The 19,503-nt window shown below is 39.7% G+C and overlaps 1 protein-coding gene across 5 annotated transcripts in view; it reads left to right on the forward strand.

Moving 5' to 3' along the window:
- The first annotated feature begins 10,742 nt into the window (after positions 1-10,742).
- Positions 10,743-19,503, forward strand: part of ARHGEF10 (Rho guanine nucleotide exchange factor 10) — a 127,718-nt gene continuing 118,957 nt past the window's right edge. For 3 of the 5 annotated variants that reach the window (XM_060788525.2, XM_060788526.2, XM_060752708.2), the window contains exon 1: positions 10,743-10,919. In XM_060788525.2, the coding sequence (XP_060644508.2) occupies positions 10,823-10,919 (97 nt within the window). In that variant the 5' untranslated portion in view covers positions 10,743-10,822. Of the gene's footprint in view, positions 10,920-11,284; positions 11,414-19,503 lie in introns of those variants that run through there. The other 2 variants (XM_060752706.2, XM_067468275.1) reach the window with 2 other exon arrangements.

The raw sequence follows: 19,503 nt of genomic DNA on the forward strand, positions 1-19,503 counted from the left end.
AATATTCCTGTCTGCTCCCATTATGATCAGAGTCTTATCCCTGCTTCCTTGGTTAATATAGTTCAATCATTTGGGATGCATCCAAAGAAGAATAAATATTTCATCAGTTCTTCCATCCACAGCTTGAAAACATGCCCCCTTCGCCCCCCCCCCCAAAGAAGTGCTTGAATCTACAATTTTATATAAGTGACACCTTTTTATTGCTATTGTATATGATGGGATGGGAGCATCCATGGATTTTGGTATCCACAGAAGTTCCTGGAACCAAACCCTGATAGATATCCCCTGTACTTGAAAAAGTGTGGGTTTGTTTTATTTGTCTATAACAAGCATGGACAAACTTCGGCCCTCCAAGTGTTTTGGACTTTGACTCCCACAATTATTAACAGCCATTAAGCTGGCTGGGATTTCTAAGAGTTGAAGTCCAAACACCTGGAAGGCCGAAGTTTGCCTATGCTTGGTTTTCTTGCTGCCCAAATTATGCTACATGATTTTCCATCTACCAGCGCTGCTTAAGTTTTCATTTACAACTGTATGCTGATGGAATGGATATAGAATGCAATTGAATGCAACATAATAAATATGAATGTTCTAGATGAGAACCATTTTCATTGTTTCACCCTCTGGAAAACCAGAATTCAAGAACTGAAGGGACAGAATTATTCTAAGTAGCCCTACAGATCTTGAAGTGTTGGGACCACTGGGTTATATGAATGTGGATTGTAGGCTTGCTTTTCACAGAAGAAACCCAGAAAAAATTGGGTTGATTCATAGATTTATTATACAGATGTTCATATTAAGAAGCTTATAGATGGTTGCAATAGTAGAGGAATTGGTTTAACGAAGGCTGGGAGACACTGGAGGTAGAATAAACAGATGGTAATCCAGGATACTGTCAGAATAGAATCTGATCTGGAATATATTTAGTCCATGTTCTAATAATGTGGGTAAAGACTAGCATTTGAATAATAGTTCTGTTTGTATCTTAACTATTGGCTATCTTCATCAGTGAATTGTTTTAAGTCCTTGCAAACAGTTTTTTTTTGTTTTGTTTTGTTTTTTTGTTTTTTGCTGTTTGCAGTATATTACTAGTGAGTGAAATTTAACTAATAGTTGAACAAATAGGAGGATATACATATGATTCACAGGGAAGGCAAATCACATTTAAGAATAATGGCTATCTTTGTGATCACATTTTCCCCTACGATCCTGCACAAGCTCTAAGATCTGGGGAGGCCCTTCTCTCGCTTCCACCTCCATCACAAGCGTGGCTGGAGGGGAAGAGGGAGAGGGCTTTCTTGGTGGTGCCCCCACCCCACCCCTGGCTCTGGCACTCTCTCCCCAGGGAGATGAGATGGGCACTCACCCTGGCTGCTTTTCATAAAGTGCTAAAAACGTGGCCTTTGATTAAACAGTTCACTAGATAAATTTGAGTTCCCCCAGCCATAAGTCAAAATTTGTTCTCTTGCATGTTACCACTGTTCCCTGCCCTATATATATATATAATATTCTAATTGGCATTGCCCTTCTAGCCCTAGCCTGTCATCTGGCTCCTGCACTTTTTCCATCAGCCCTGTCCTTGCAACTGTATTGCACAAGCCCCTGCCCGCCCAGGTGTAGTAATTTGACTATTATGTCAGGCTATTGGTTGTCTGTTGATGGTTGTTTTATGTTGTTTTAGGACGTTGCCTTTCTAAATTGTACTGTGTTTATTTTAATCTATATCTGACTGGGCTTGTCTCCCTATGTGAGCTGCTCCGAGTACCTTTGGGGAGATGGTGGCAGAATACAAAAAAATATTATTATTATTATTATTATTAATGTTGGTTGAATAAACAAGAGACTGACTCTACCTGACCAATGGTTCTTGAACTCTAGCCCTCCAGGTATTTTGGACTTTAATTCCCAGCAACCTCCATTGCCTTGGCCAGTAATCAAGGATTCTGGAAGCTGAGCCCAGAGCACCTGCATGGTCACAATTTGGGAAACACTGTTCCGGACCAAATGTGGTTTATTCTGGCTGTCCAGTTGTTATTGGGATGCTGCAGTTCTGGTTAGTACAACCAGAAGTGGTAATTCATGGGAATTGTGGTCAATCAACATCCAGAAAGCCACAGACAAGTAGGCTCTTGGATTTTAGACCTAAGCTTAACCAAATGGAAACATGTGTAATAAGGAACCTTGTTCAGTTGACACCCAATCCTTTGTAAAATGTCAGTGACCAAATGGTAAACTATATATTGATAAAGTTGGATCATAGCTAGAGGTTCTCAAGCTTTCTCTCATGATGTTTCAGTAAAGCCAGTGGAAATGTCACTGTGTGTGGAAACAACTTGAAATGCCCTTTTAGCATCATACACAGAGTTCAAAAGTCAGATTGGCTATACCTTAGGCAACTCTCAATCCAATGCTTGTGTTGCTACTGCTGCTTTTACTAGATAGGTTTTATTATGTCAGTTTGCTAATAAGGTGTTGGGCCCTACCATATGCCCTGTTTCAGAAACTCTTCTGCCTTTGCCAAATTGTAACCTCCGGATGCCAGAGCACCTTTCCCTGTAATATCCAAATCTTCATACTAAGCAGTAACTTAATTTCCATTTAATGTGAGCAGTTGCTATTGAGGCTAAAAGGCATTGATCTGACACCCTGTAACAGGGTGATCTGCACCCTGTAACAGTTACAGGGAAATGTAAGTAAATGACAATCTTCTGACAGTGGCTGCTATGAATAGTTGCTAACTCCATGGAGAGTTTATTAAAATTATGAAGTTATTTTGAGAAAATGTGCCTTTGTAATATAATTTTTTGGATCATATCACTTTAATCATGAAGTGTAAAGGTTTACAAGAGAGGGCCAGAAAGCGATGGGCTGAAAAAGATCTTAGACCATTCATATCATATTTATTTGATGTGCCTCTTGATTAAAAGTTTATACCAAATTGACATTCAAATACAAAGTTGGTATACGTTTGGAGTGACTGGTTCCCAAATTCCTGAGGTATGGAATCTGTTTCCCAGAACAGCCTGCAAATTAGAAGTATATTTAGCAATTTAATCCCATTTAGATGTGTTATAAATGGAAAGCAGGTACTGTAATAAGCAGAGAATGGAAAGCAGAGAATAAATCCCTTTAATGGACATTCCTGCAAATCTGAAAAGTACAAAGCACTATATTTTGAAGGATTTTCCTTATAGTTACTGAAAACTAGATGTCAATGAAACTCTAGCCTGACATTAGGTTTGTTTTCCTAGAGATCCGTCTCTGTGTCTAAAGGGAAGTGAGTAGATTGGCTTGAAAATGTTATCTCTACCGTACAAGCTTTAATTCAGTCATGAGCCAACCACAATGTAGTCATACCTACATGACTACAGGGATCTCAGAAACAGCACATCACTGCTTCTGAGATTTTGGTCCTCCAGATGTTGGCAGTTTAGCTGCCCATTCACTATGTTGCACGGACTTGAAGTACAAACATCTGGAAGACCAAAGATTGAGAAGCAATGATATATACATCATGGTTGAACATGCTTCATATTATATTGTCTTAACATTAAAAGATGACCAATATTTCTGTGATACCCCCCTCCTGCTAAAAAATATGAAGGAGCACAAATCTGGCACTTATGCTTGTATTCTACCACATTTGAAGTGCATTTGAACTTTTTTTGTTCAATATGTGCATCCCTTACCTTTATCTTCTATTACTGTACCATTATCCTTTCTGCTTGGATCAAGTAGTTGACTTTACTTGGGTAGTAGACTATTTCCCATGTAGATGGTGAGGATTTTACTTTGCAGTTGTGCAAATCTAAAACAAATGTTTTCTTTTTAGAAATGCATATAATTCTGAGAGTTGTAAAACAAGTTAATGAGAAGTGCAGATGGAGAGAAGAGCAGCCACAATAAGAAATGGTGGCGGAGGGAATATAGTTAATAAGTTTTTTTTCCTCCTCATTTCTTTTAAATACTAGAAATAGGACTTACAGTGGTTCCCATCCTTTGGTCCTCCAGTTGTTTTGGACTTCAACTCCCAGAAATCCCAGCCAGTTTACCAGCTGTTAGGAGTTGTGGAAGCTGAAGTCCAAAACACCTGGAGGATCAACCACTGCTAGGAATGGAAAGAGGCTTCTTAATCCTGTTCAGAATTGTCTCTTCCCTTTCGTAATCCCCCTTAGCTTTATCCTGCAGATGGGCTTTGAAACGGTAAGCAAATCGATATGGCAAAAGATTTCCAGAAGAGGCCTGTTGAAAGGGAAATTGTGGATATTCAAAAGATGCTAAATGCTACTGCTTCTATGTTGTTGTGAGTTTTCTGGGCTGTATGGCCATGTTCCAGAAGCATTCTCTCCTGACGTTTCACCTGCATCTATGGTAGGCATTCTCAGAGGTTGTGAGGTTTGTTGGAAATCCAGGGTGGGAGAAAGAGCTCTTGTCTGTTTGAGGCAGGTGTGAATATTTCAACTGGCCACCTTGATTAGCATTTAATGGCCTAACGGTTTCAAGGTCTGGCTTCTAACTGCCTGGGGGAATCCTTTATTGGGAGGTGATTAGCTGGTCCTGATTGTTTTGTGTCTGGAATTCCCCCTTTTTTTTTACTTTTGTTCTTTATTTACTTTTATGATTTTAGAGATTTTTTAATACTGTCTTCTAAGATCTCCCCTACATTCCTGTTATTTTGATGATCACGCTTGATAACCTAATGTCTCATTCCTCTGTGCCTGATCCCAAGATGGGACTAAGAATTGTGAACTGACTATATAAAAATGCTGCTGCGTGAAAGAACTGGATAAATCAAGTTTGGAATCTGTTCTTGATCGAAAATGTAATTTAGATTTGAAAGAATCTCGGCCAGAAGCGACATTCTCTAGAGAATGATTTCTGTATATACATTATAATACAGATTTAATTCCCTTCCACATTTGTATGTGATTATATAGAATGGTAGAATTTCTGTCTAGATAATGTATCATTTTTGTTAGAAAGATGACGTTGTGACAAACAAGGACAATTCCCTGTTCCAATGGAGAAACAAAGAAGAAAAGTTATCCTTTACAACTGTTAAAAATTATATCAATGTTATTTTTTAAAAATCAGATTGTATCTTTATGGCCTAAATCCAGTTTGAGGCCTATTAAAGGATAAACATACAAATGTACATCCGTGTGGCTATTCTCTTGTGTTGGGACTAGCAGTTGGATTCACGCACCTGCATTTTGAACCTTTTTGTTGGTGAAGGACTGAATTTGAGTCACTTGTCATGTGTTTCATAACTCTGAACTGCAAATATTCCTGGCACGTCCATCTTCTGGCTTCATAGCAATCAAACTACTTTGCTTCATGCTCGCCTTCTTTTTCTTCTTAAGTAATCTGTTACCTATGTTCCCAAATAAATATGAATAGACACCACTTGAAGCCTCCTCCTAGTAAGATCTGTTTTTCAAGTATAATTTGTATAATAAAATAACATTTTATACACTGGATGTGTTGTCTTATTCCTCCTCTGTTTTGTGTCTGCATTAATTTAGTTTGTTTCATGAAAACATTATGCCTTCCCCTCTTTAAATGATGGTGGTATAAGAAGCTTAGCAATATATTGCCCTCATTTAAAATCATTTACATATTCATGTTAGCTTAGTGCTAACAGCTTCCTATTAGCACTTCAGTGAGAAAAGTACCCTCTTTAATGAATGTAATATTTCTCTTGAATGCATTGGATATTAAAAAAAATGCTGTGCAGACCTGCCGAATCTTACTAGAGTTCTGTCTGTTCCAGTATCTTCCTTTCTGTGATTGCAATTCAGACATTTCCAGGTCAGACATAAAATCTATTAGTCTCTCATCTCAGTTGGGAACCGGTGCTCTCTCTGAGTAAAGTTACTATCTCTAAACAATCCATGTGGGTTGCTTTGCTTTTTCTGGGCTGTATGGCCATGTTCCAGAAGCATTCTCTCCTGACTTTTCACCTGCATCTATGGCAGACCTCCTCAGAGTTTGTGAGGTCTGTTGAAAACTAGGCAAGAGGGGTTTATATATCTGTGGAAAGTTCAGGGTGGGAGAAAGAGCTCTTGTCTGAGGCAAGTATGAATGTTGCAATTGGCCACCTTGATTAGCATTGAATGGCCTTGCAGATTCAAGGACTGGCTGCTTACTGCCTGGGATAATCCTTTGTTAGGAGGTGTTAGCTGGCCCCGATTGTTTTCTGTGGAATTCTCCTGTTTTCTGAGTGTTGTTCTTTATTTACTTTATTTATATGACTCAGATAATCCAGTTCAAAGCAAATATTGTGGATTATCTACCTTGATATTCTGGGTTAAATGACTGTGTGGAAGGGCCCTAGATTAGCCTGCAGTCTGCTGCTACAGTGCTGTTATATGAACCAGTTCAAAAACTGGGAGGTGGGGACAAAGTTATCTATGATAACTTTTTACAAGAGCAAAGTAATATTTTAAATCCCTTCCCTGACTTTTAAATGTAGATTTTGACTCTACATTTCTTTGTGTTAATGTCTTGGAAGATCTCTTATTTAATTGGCACCGGTGTTTATTTGTTTATTGAAAAGGTAACCTGTCATGGAAATCTTTGGTTTTTGGAAAACGGCATTTAAAATATTTTGGAAAACACCTCTTGGAGATAACTTTTTGAGAAAAGCATGATCTTTCAGAAAAGAGCCAAAAATCCTTTAGATTATAATTTTCTCTTGTGGTATACAAACAGACATCATTATGCAAGGCAATGGTTTCAGTTATTAGACTGAATAACCTGTTGTCCCTGATCTGTTAGGAAAACAGAGATTTTGCCAGTGCATTAAAAACAGCAGTGCCCAAAATATATATACACTCTCACATAAAACAACTTGTTTTATATCATGCACTCAAGAGACAAATATGAAGTAGACTTTGATTTAAAAATGACATATTTTGTTTACTCACAACCTTCAGGTTTAGCACAGCTGGTAAATAATCAGCAATTATAAGATCTATCAACCAAAAGGTTGCAAGTTCGAAGCCCTGGGTTGGCGTGAGCTTCCAACTGTCAGCCAAGCTCATTGTTTACCTAAGTAATATGAAAACAGCTTTAGCTGTAATTAGAGAAATTAGGTGCCACTAAAAGTGGGGGAGGTGTTTTATGACACCATAAAGAAAGATCAGAAAATGCTGGGTGACCAAAAGGAAGGAGGAAGTCCTGACTGCTCTTCGTCATAGAGAATGGAGCAACAGCACCCCTTGGACTTGAACCCAACCTTCCATGGCTGAACCCTCCTTCTGTTCTGTCTGTGTATTGTCTATACAAAGTGGCACTGAATGTTTGCCGTGTATGTGTAATGTGATCCGCCGAGTCCCCTTCGGAATGAGAAGTGTTGTTGTTCAGCATACATAGGTATAAAACTTACCGGTCTAGTTTCAGGGAGGTTTGAGATCATTCTCTGTGCCATCCGGCCAAGACATCTCTTACAGCAAAACAGCAATCAAGTGTGTGATCTGAGGTCTAAAGTAGTCTGTAGATGGCTATAGTAGTCATGTAGTCTGCAGCCCCTTTTATAACTTCTCAGGAACTATAGAGTAAAGGAATCTGCATACCAGAACATACATACAGGAAACAGTAAGCAACAGGACCATAGATATACATTACTGGAGAAGTCTTGAAGAAGGTTGTCATTTCCAACATTGGTAAGGACAAAAAACAGCAGATAAATGTTTGAATAAGCCAATGTAGTTGAAGTTACACTAATGTAGTCTGTGTGCAACACAATACGTTTGGGGACAGAGAAGAGGGGATGAATGAATCCTGTATTTATTGTTAAAATCTGGTACTGAGAGAACTCATAAATAAGTCAGTCCTATGGTTGATGAAATGTTGCTCATAGTGGAAAAAATTGGACTTGGTATTGATTGAAAAACTATACATGGTTTATACAGTCTTAAACAATTAGGCAGTATTTGAAGGTCACTTGTCATCTGACTCTCCCTCGGGTTCAACTACAATCACTTTCCTGGCAGACCTGACTATTTTTAACTGAAACCATTACATCAGTGTTTTCTGACAGATGTCCTTGCAGACAGACAAAATAATGTTAGAATGTTGTATTTTGAACCAGTATATAGAGTGGTGGGACAGCATTATTTTTCAAAAGAGGAAGAGAAGTTGTTGGGAAATGCTGTTAGTCCTACCCCGTAAGTAGATAATGTTTACTTAACCTTGAAACAGATTTTGCAAGTTATGGATGAGAAGTAACATAAGGTGCATCTATATGGGCAAACTTTGGCCTTTCAGGTGTTTTGGACTTCAACTCCCACAATTCCTAACAGGTAGATAATTCCTAACGGGAATTGTTGCAGCATGCAAGCAATCAGTGAATGTGTGTGTGTCAACTGCAAAATAAAATGCATGAAGCTGATTGGTTGGGTACTCAGGGTGATGGCTGAGCCTGGGACTTTTGGATACTGTTGCATTTTATTCAGGCTCGAGTTATGCTGTTGCAGAGAGAGATGAAGAGAGAAGCAGAGAGAGAGAGACTAATTTGCTTTTTGGCTGCTGAAAAGAAGGTCTCTCATATGAACCCAGAAATGACCATTTTAAATCTCTCAGGAAAGGACATTTAGTTAGTTGTGGCAACTGATCATATTGTACATATGTTGTTCTGAACTAAAAAGAGTAAACTACTTGTATTGTCAAAGGCCAGAATCACTTGGTTGTTGTAGGTTTTTGGACTATATGGCCATGTTCCAGAAGCATTCTCTCCTGATGTTTTGCCTGCATCTATGGCAGGCATCCTCAGAGGTTGGGAGTAAACTACTTGTTCTTTACTGTTCATTTTTTCTTTCCCTGGCAAGGCAGTGTGTGGCCTGATCAAACATGAACTACATGTGGTTTATTTTACATTTTACATGATCTACACTGTGGAATCAATGCAGTTTGATACCACTTTAACTGACATGGCTCAGTACTATGCAATCATGGAAGTAGTAGTTTCACAAGGTCTTTTATCCTTCTCTGACAAAAAGTGCCGGTATCTCAACAAAGTATAAATCCCAGGATTCCGTACCATTGAGCCATGGCAATTAAAGTGATGTCACACTGCATTAATTCTACAGTGTAGATGACTCAGTTGGAATAAGAATGAGACATAAGCTTTTTACAAATTCTTTACAAGCCATAAGACTATATGGCAAGATCAAAATAAAGCAAAGAAATGCTTCTATAAACGATTATGGCCAAATAAATATCCTCTTGTAATAATACTGTAAGGAAGTTGTTTCTTAAGAGGCAATCGAGCCAAGACAAAATGAGAGAATGACACCATTGTGTCATATTTCATTTGAAGTAAGATGGTAATTTTCTGGAATTTGAGCTTTGAGCGGTGAAGGGAATGACTGAATCCAATATTGATCAAGAAGAACAGCCCATTGCTTTGCTTTCGAAGCTGGAACACTTAGGATCAGCCATTGTACTGTACTAAGTGGTCTAACATTGCAATGCACATTCCAGTTATAGCTCCCTAGATACATTCAATGAAAGAACATCTATAGTATTCAGAGAAATCCACAAATGAATCCCTACTCTTGTTCATGATGAAAAGTTCACGTTAACATCCCAAATGCTCAAATATGATTTGGGGTGGGGTGCTAGCTATGGGTCCTTGGTACACAATGGGTTTTGATTGTAGTGCATCTCCACTGCAGAATGAATGCAGCTTGACACCACTTCGGCTCAGTGCTGCAGAACCATAAGAGCTGTGAGTTTTCTGTGAGTTTTCTGGGTTGTATGGCCATGTTCCAGAAACATTCACTCCTGACGTTTTAGCCACATCTATGGCAGGCATCCTCAGAGGTTGTGAGATCTGTTCCTAAACTAGGCAAGTGAGGTTTATATATCTGTGGAATGTCCAGGGTGGGAGAAAGACTCTTGTCTGCTTGAGGCAGGTGTGAATATTGTAATTGGCCAGCTTGATTGGCACTGAATAGCCTTGCACCTTCAAAGCCTGGCTGCTTCCTGCCTGGGGGAATCCTTTGTTGGGAGGTGTTAGCTGGCCCTGATTGTTTCATACTGTTCTGATTCTAGAGTTTTTTTAAAATAATACTGGTGGTGGCCATAATGAGGGAGTCATAGTTTTAAAAGGGAATTTTCAGGGATGTTCCCATTGCCCTGATGTCCTGATTTACAATAGGAGTTGTAGTTTGGCAAGGTCGTTAACCTTCTTTGCTAAAGAGGGCTGTGGTGCTGCAGCAAACTTCAAATCCCAGGATGCCCCAGCATTAAACTCTGGCTTTTTCTTTTGTCTTGTCAGGAGCGACTTGAGAAAACTGCAAGTCGCTTCTGGTGTGAGAGAATTGGCCGTCTGCAAGGACGTTACCCAGGGGACGCCCGGATGTTTTGTTGTGTTACCATCCTTGTGGGAGGCGTCTCTCATGTCCCCGCATGAGAAGCTGGAGCTGACAGAGGGAGCTCATCCGCGCTCTCCCGGGATTCGAACCTTCAACCTGTCGATCTTCAGTCATCTGTAGCAGAGCTAGAACTGGACTGCACTGAGCGAGAGAGAGAGAGAGCACAGCTGTACAATAGAGCTCAATTAGGCGGGTCACGTGGTCATCCTCGGAATGCGAGGCCTGCGAGTGCGGGGGCGGGAAAGGGAGGACCAAAGCAAGCCAGCCTCCCCTTTCATTCCCCTCCTTCTTTTGCTCCTAGCAATACGGAGATGGACACCTCGGAGGACCAATGGAGGCGCGAGATCCCTTTTGGCCTCCTCCAATCGCGCGAAGCCCTCGGCTCCAAGCCGCCTCTTGGGTAGCATGGATGCGCGGCTCGCTCTGCGGCGGGGAGAGAAATGCTGATTGCGGGCGATGCTCTGGGAAGCCCGAGGAAGAAGAGAAGGAAAGAAAGAAGAGACACACAGAGAGAAAGAGAAGGAGCCACCACTCAAGGTGAAGGAGGCTCTTCCATATTGATAATACATCTGCTTTTTTAATTTAGGAGAGAGAAAAAAATAGAAATCGCGCGTGTGCTTCTTTTGTTCGCATCTGCACAGTACAGAAGATGCGGTTTGGCATCGCTTTAACTGCCAGGCATCACTACTATGGAATGGAGGGACTTTTGCAAGGGTTTTCAGCCTCTTCTGCCAAAAAGGGCTGGTTCTTCTTCCCAACTACCACCGATGGCAGGCAATGCATACCCTTGAGCCATGGCAGTTAAAGCGGTATCAAACTGCATTAATTCTGCAGTGTAGATGCACCCTTGGATGCCTGATTTCTCCACTCTGTCTTTAATCCAGTGAGTCAGAGGCTGGAAGTGGGTGTGTAGCCTTTGTTGGCTCCAGAAGCAGAAGATGTCATCGCCCAAAAATGCAGAGATGTGCACAAGAGAAGGATGCCAGGGCAAGGGCAGCTTTGGAATGGCTTTGCTGGGTTATGGGTTTAATGTAAGGCATATATGTGCATGTGTGTGTGTGTGTAATATATATATCTATATCTATATCTTATTCGATGTCTCTTTAAAACTTCCAAAACTAAATATTCCTAATTATTATTATTAATAATTAATAATAGTAATAATAATGACTTATTATTATAATAAAATGTGTGTGTGTGTGTGTGTATATATATATATATATATATATATATATAATGTGTGTGCACTATAATAATAATAATAATAATAATAATAAGGAAAATTTAGTTTTGGAAGTTTTAAAGAGATGTCAAATAATGTGGTGCAATTGATATTTCAGCCACCCTCCTCTTTCTGGCTCGAATTTGGCATAACTACCCTTTGGGTCGCCATGGCAGACAAAGTGGTATCAAACTGCATTCCTTCTACAGTGCAGGTGCACTCTTAGCCTTGTTGGTATTGGCTGGCTTGAGGTCCAGGAAAGTAAGCAATATTAGTAATGACAAGTCTCCTTTGGGAGAGGAAAGTGGTATATAAATAAATAAACCTAATAATTGTTGGGATTCAACCCCACACTGCTCAAGTCCTCAATGAGGAAGTATTCAGTTAGTTTAGAATAGACTAAGAGCCCCCAGTGGTGCAGTGGGTTAAACCGCACAGCTCCTGAACTTAATTATCGAAAGTCCATAGGTTCGAATTCGGGGAGCAGGGTGAGCTTCCACCATTAGCCCCAGCTTCTGCCAGTGTGCTTTCTTGCTTAGGTCAGAACAATCAGGTGCTTTCCCATGAAGGTCCGTCATTTATTCATCTCAGCAGGAGTTTTTATCTAGGAAGAATTATTCTAACTGGCTGAAAGGTCACTGGTTCAAATCCTGGGAGCAGGGTGAGCTCCCCCTGTTAGCTCCAGCTTCTGCCAACCTAGCAGTTTGAAATGTGAGTAGATCAATAGGTTGGGACGGTAATGGCGCTCCATGCAGTAATGCCGGCCACATGACCTTGGAGGTATCTATGGACAACGCTGGCTCTTTGGCTTAGAAATGGAGATGAGCATCAACCCCCCAGAGTCAGACACGACTGGACTTAATGTCAGGGGAAAACCTTTACCTTCTCTTCCTAAGTGTCTCCTGTATGACAGTTGGGAATGTATGTATTTTCTCTCTCCTCTCTGTTTCTGCTCTCATTCTGATTGTTTAAAATGAATACTTTTCTACTTCCCATGAAGAATCTGACTTCTGTATTCTTACACTAGTATGGAGAGTATGTGCTGTGTGCTTTGAAATCTCTCTCTGCTTGTGTGCCAGGAGAGATGTAGTGCTTGGATGATTTTCACTCTCTTGAAACCTTAGAAGAGATGGGTGTTAAGAGTAGCTCAGACTCAGTTCCTTACTATTAAGAAATTTAGTTATTCTTTTTGAAGTAAATACACTTTTTGTGATTTTTTAAGATTGGACTTTGCCTGCCTAAGCTCTGAATTCTTTACAGCCACATCACACGGCACCTTCACGCTTTGCTCACTTTTGTATCCTGTTTGCTTTGGATGCTCTGCTGTATATTTTAGGCCTTACAACAAGAACAAGAACAAGTTTTGCTTAACAACAAGAACAATATCAATAAGTTGTATTTGTTACCTGCATTTTGTTATGACTCGAGGTGTGATACAACATGCTTGTTATGCATATGTGCCTTCTTTTGCAAAGTATGAGTGTGTTAACTCAGAGTAAGCCTCCGTAGCAGGCATGGTCAAACTTTGGCTCTCCAGGTGTTTTGGACTTCAACTCCCACAATTCCTAACAGCCTACCAGCTGTTAGGAATTGTGGGAGTTGAAGTCCAAAACACCTGGAGGGCCAAAGTTTGACCATGCCTGCTCTGTCGGAATGGGATTTGTACCTGCTACTCTGTCCCACAACCACAGTTTCTAGCATGGCATCCTCTCCCCAAAATATTAACGTGTGTTTGCTGCAAAGAGGTCCCTTAGGATTGCAGCATGAGACGTGGAGTTTGTGTAAGAAGGCTTGGGCTCTGTGCGGAGGGGACAGGAATGCTTTTTCAATCACTTGCCACGTTTCCCCGTATTGTACTGATGTGCCAAACTGCAGCAATACTGGGAGCTGCTCTGTTCGCCTCTTTGTATAGAAATGCATTGTTGACTACAGTTCAGTGGACTGGTGATCACAATGTGTTTACAAGGCTTTCCAACAGCTGGCTTCTGAGTGGGCATCAACACCAGGCATGGGCAAACTTTGGCTCTCCAGGTGTTTTGGACTTAAACTCCCACCGGCTGTTAGGAATTGTGGGAGTTGAGGTCCAAAACACCTGGATGGCCAGAGTTTGCCTATGCCTGATCTACACTGTAGAATACATGCTGTTTGATATAACTTGATCTGCCACAACTCAATACAATAGACTCATGGGAGATGCGTTTTGGTGACTCTTCGGAAGGTGAATACCTTGTACAACTACAACTCTCCTGATTCCATAGCATTGAGCCAAGGCAGTTAAAAGTGGTATCAAACTGCATCCTGGAAATCTCAAATCAAGCCTTTTTATATATACTTCTGAGCTTGAGCAGACATAAAATTCATAATAGGTTGGAGTGTCAACTTCCGGCGTGTTCTTTCCCTTTGTGTAAGTCTGTACGGTATTTATTTATTTATTTATTTATTTACGACATTTATATGCTGCCCTTCTCACCCCGAAGGAGATTCAGAGTGGCTTACAAGTAATATGTAATTACAATATATTATATTATTACCGTAACACAATATTAGTATTATATATTACTATATTGTACTATACCATACTGTAATATTATTAGTAATATTACATGTAATATAAAATATATAATTATAATATTATATTATTAGTATTATATTGTATTACATTATGATATTATATATTGTATTACTGTACAATTTATTGACTGATTGATTGGTACCCCGCCTTTCCTCCAAAACTAAATTCAAACGTGGCTGACAATATAGTTAAATCAAAAAGGTTAAAACAACATGGGAGCTGCTGAACTTGCTGACCGAGAAGTCGGTGGTTCGAATTCGGGAAGCAGGGTGAGCTCTCACTGTTAGCCCCAGCTTCTGCCAACCTAGCAGTTCGAAAACATGCAAATGTGAGTAGATCAGTAGGTACCACTTTGGCGGGAAGTAACGACGCTGCATGCAGTCATGTTGGCCATATGATCTTGGAGGTGTCTATGGACAACTCCAGCTCTTCAGCTTAGAAATTGAGATGAGCACCACTCCCCAGAGTCGGACACAACTAAATTTAATGTCAAGGGAAAACCTTTACTTTACCTTTTACACTTACATTTAATGCAGTTTGACACCAGTTGAACTGTCATAGCTCAATCAATATGTGGGATGCCAGCTCTACTTGACAGAGAGGGCTAACAATCTTGTAAAACTACAACTCTCATAATCCCATAGCATTGAGCCATAGCAGTTAAAGTGGTGTCGAATTGTATTAATTCTGCAATGTAAACTCACTTTATTAAATACAAACATTTTAAATACATTAAACAATCCAATGAAAACATTACTTTAATAATGTAATTTAAAGCATATACAGCATTTCTGACACCCTTCTAGTTATAGGCGATGTGCATAAAAAGATATTTGCTTGGCATTGGTACCCATTGCAGTAAGCAACTTGTCTAAATGGTTTTTTTCCAGCTGCTAGTCAGCATACCAAAGCAAATCTGCCTCCAGATTTCAGTGGATTTACTAATCAGTGCTCATAAGGCTGGACAGTCACCGTAACTTTTGCAAAGGCTACAAGTAGCTTTCTCTAGTTACCGTATATACTTGTGTATAAGGGCAAGTTTTAGGCCCAAATAAGGTTGATCTTGATGAACTGATCAGACAAGTGTGATGCCTTTATATGCATGTGTAACGTTCTTGTGAAGTCTTATTTGGGGTGTAATGGAAAATGTTGGTTTATTAATGTCTCCAAACACATGATTTTCATTACACTCTTTTGGAGTGATGTGATCAGAAGCACTTGTTTCTGTCTGCAGTAGTATTTGCTATTTTTGGACATGCTAAATAAGTAAAGAAGCCATCTTCAGACCATGGTTTCTGAGCCTGTCTTGTGTATACAAATTGATGGTCACTGCAGTTCGGCGTTTGCACATAATTGCAAGTTGCCTTTACTTGAAAACTGGCAAAAGCCGAATTGTAGGCTTAAATACACGTATACATCAGTGCTTTAAAATGTAGATGGAGTCAGGCTGAGAAACAGAAGCTTACTTAAAATATTGAATGGATTCTAGGTTTGAATCGGGCAGCTCAGTTTCTTAGCTTTTGTGATGCACTAATATTTCATGATATACGAAACTGGAATGAGTATCTTACAGGGGGAAATGTATTTTATGCTGCTGTATTTTTTACTTATTGCTTGTAGCATTTCTGTGGGTTTCTGCTGTAATGGTTTGGTTGTTATTGGTGTTACCGATACTGTTACATGACTCTCAGTAACTTTAAGCTTGAAGTAATAGAACGGTTGGATAAAAATGCATTGGGCCTGAATTAAGCCATCATGTCCTCTAGATGTTTTGGGCTTCAGTGGCCAGTATGACTAATAATAAAGCTTTGCCCCTCTTTCAGGTTCAGCTGGTAGTTCGAGAAGGTGAAGATTTGCAGATGAACTGTAATAGTGTTGAATATTTCCCATGGGCTATTTTTCTGGATCCCTGTATTTATCCTAATTTTCAAAACCTGGGTCCCTCCCTATGTGTTAGACCTCAGCCTTTTTCTCACCTATAAAAAAACATTTTCTAGATTGTGGAAAAAGCCAAGGTCGGCATATGCGCATCCTCACAAGGAATGAAGTCTGTACGTGTATTCTGGCTTTCCGATGCCCATGTTGTGCTGGGATATTTCATTTTAAAGAACTGGGGCTGCTTTGTTCAGAGAGCCCATCTTGACAATTCACTGCTTATTTCAGTTTTGAGAACAGTCAAAAAGTCCCAGAATGCCTATATAATTAAGGCTCAATGAAAAGAAAAGCACCCTTTGTGTAAAAAGAAGTGGAATTCAAGGTTGAAAATCCCTGCTAGGCAGACTTGCAGTCAGTTATATATATTCAGTAGTCAGCACTATTTGTCCCTATTGTAGCACACTCTGCTTCCTGGAGCTAATAAGACTTGAAATACACGAATATCTGTAGTAGATAGACATTATTTTTGTTTGCTATAATGCCAATTCCTGATCTTAAGCTGGACTGCATTTACCATGTTGAATTTTTTTGCTGTCCTCTAAATAAATGGGTGTCATCGGCAACCTTGTCTGGTTGTCTCCTCACCCCAACTTTAAATACTTTTCATTCAGAAAACAATGAATGGTCCCAATTAAGATTGAAGGGGGCCCTGTTGACATCCCAATACTGCAAGAATGGATCAGTTATTCCTATTCTCCACTTTTGGTTTCTTCATCAGTTGGTTTTCTCTTCCCCATGACTATTAATTTACTCTGGTGTCTTTTACTCTCCAGCTGAAGAGCATCCCAGTATTTTGGATATATACAAATACAAGTAATCTAAACTGGAACCTGAAGCTTTCAGTCTTTATTTAAGAACAATACAATAGAGTCTCACTTATCCAACCTTCGCTCATCCAACGTTCTGTATTATCCAATGCAGTCTGCCTCCTGCCTGGATCCACAGCTGTTTCAATACATTGCGATGTTTTGGTGCTAAATTAGAAAATACAGTAATTATTACATAACGTTATTGTGTATTAAAATGCTTTTTCTGTCAATTTGTTGTAAAACAGGATGTTTTGGTGCTTAACTTATAAAATCATAATGCAATTTGATGTTTAATAGGCTTTCCCTCTATCCCTCCTTATTATCCAACATTTTTGCTTATCCAGTATTCTGCTGGACTGATTATGTTGGAGAAGCGAGACTCTATTGTAATGTGGAATTAGAAAGACTGAGAAAGGAAGTGATGGATTTCACTTCAGTGCCTCCAGGGAAATTAAGGGTGTATTTGTTAAGTTGTTTTTGAAAAGACTGAATGCAGCTGTGATCCAATAACTTAGTATACATTGTGAAAGCAATAGATGTGTTTTGCTAGCCTTTCAGATTGCACATGTGATGTACAGATCTATATGAGAATACTCCCTTTTTTGCTCCAATTCAGTCCTCTCCCTCGTGTTTACTCCCACTTAAGGTTCACTACATAGCAATACAGGAATGTAAAGAGCTATGTTTTTTGGATCCAAGGTTTAAACTTTTCTCTATTTAATTTACTACATTGAACACTGTAGCTGTGGTCTTAGAACAATATGAGGTTTGCCAGCACTATAGGCCTGTTGCTTTTAATATGTGATGGGGAACATCTGTAGATGTTGTTGAAGGACAACTCGCCTTATCAGTAGTCATTAACTGTGCTGGCTGCTGCTCATGGAAGTCCTTGTCTAGCAACCTCTTTAACAGAAAAATACTGCTTTTTAGAAAGTGGGAAGGTTAAGGAGAAATGAAATGAAAGCTGGACATTTGGATGAAGGGGTGTAAAAAGTATTTGCAGATCTTCTCCTTGATTAGAGAAAAGATTTTGACATGTTGAAACACTCCATCTAAAGCAGATGTTCTCAACCTGTGGGTCCCCAGGTGTTTTGGCCTACAACTCCCAGAAATCCCAGTCAGTTTACCAGCTGTTAGTATTTCTGGGAGTTCAAGGCCAAAACATCGGGGGACCTACAGGTTTTTCAAGTGCAATTCTATTATCACTTTTCAGTGGAAGTCAATGATAAAGTTGTATTGGAGGATCTATAAATTCTTAGATAGATGTTCTCTCGTCTACAAAAAATATTCACTGTTTTTCACTTCAATGGGTGTCATAAACCCTTAATCCGAGTGAATGTGGACGGTTGACTCTGTACATTATTTTCTCTATATATATCTCAGTTCACATGCCACCTGGGGGAAAATAAGTGAGAAGTTCTGTCTAGTAAGGATTCTTTCCAGGAAAATTGTGACCAAAAAACAGAACTTCTGCTTCTCATATGTGTGTAAAGACCTGAGGCTATTGAAATATGGCTCGTGTGGAGCCAGCCAAAAGGATATGGGTCGTTCAGCTTTACATTCTTATTGCAGTGAGCCAGATGATCAAGAGAAACCCAAAAGCATGATATGAATGCAATAGTACTCTTCCATTCCACTTTCTCAGCATCTGTTATTCAAAGAGAAATCGACACACCCCTTTACATCAACCAGCCTGCAAAATCTGAGCACCAGATGCTGAAAAGTTCTCTGCTCTGCGCTAAAATCTGGATCTGTGTTGCATATGAAAAGGATTGCCAAGGTTTCATTGAATCATTTTCTCACATGACAATGAGTGTTTTAATCTCGTATGTTTGCCATGTGTACATGCTTATTTGGTTGACAAAGAAGACCTTTTGCTTTAACAACAGCACCACAATATTGAAACGAAATGGCAATTGATAGTTGGTAGATAGATGTAAGTCTTAGATCCATCTGTTCACTTATGTGAACAGACTTATGCGAAGTCCGTGCTTCTGAAACTATTGTGGACCTTATATCAACCAGATCTTCTGACAGGCAAACTCCAAATTGAAAAAATAGGACCTCAGCGGGATAAGAAAGGAAGAAATGTGATTAGTAAGGCACCACACACTATTTAGAGGAGTTGGAATTAAAATCCAGCTTGACAAAAGCGAAATGATGGACAGTGCCAGTCTGTCCATTGGGTAGCACGAGGAGGGACTTCTGGTGGCAGGATGTCAGAAGTTGAGAATAGCCTTACCTTTTGGAAAATGGCATTCATAACCTTTTTGGAAGCACCATTTGGAGATGATAACTTTAAAAGAAAAGTATGACCTTTCAGAAAAGAGTCAAAACCCCTTTAGAGTACAATCTTCTCTTATGGTATGCAGCCAGATATAATTATGCAAGACAGTGGTTTCAGTTGTTAGACTGAATAACCTGTTATCTCTGATCTGTTAAGAAAACAGAGATGAACACCAGAGTCTCAGAGTTGGACACAACTAAACTTAGTGTCAAGGGGAAACCTTCACCTTTATAGTATGTGAGCAATACTTGCATTACCTATAAAGCCCTACACAGTTTGGGTCCAGTCTATCTACG

The sequence above is a fragment of the Anolis sagrei genome, chromosome 1, assembly GCF_037176765.1.
Source record: "Anolis sagrei isolate rAnoSag1 chromosome 1, rAnoSag1.mat, whole genome shotgun sequence".
Taxonomy (NCBI): Eukaryota; Metazoa; Chordata; class Lepidosauria; order Squamata; family Dactyloidae; genus Anolis; species Anolis sagrei.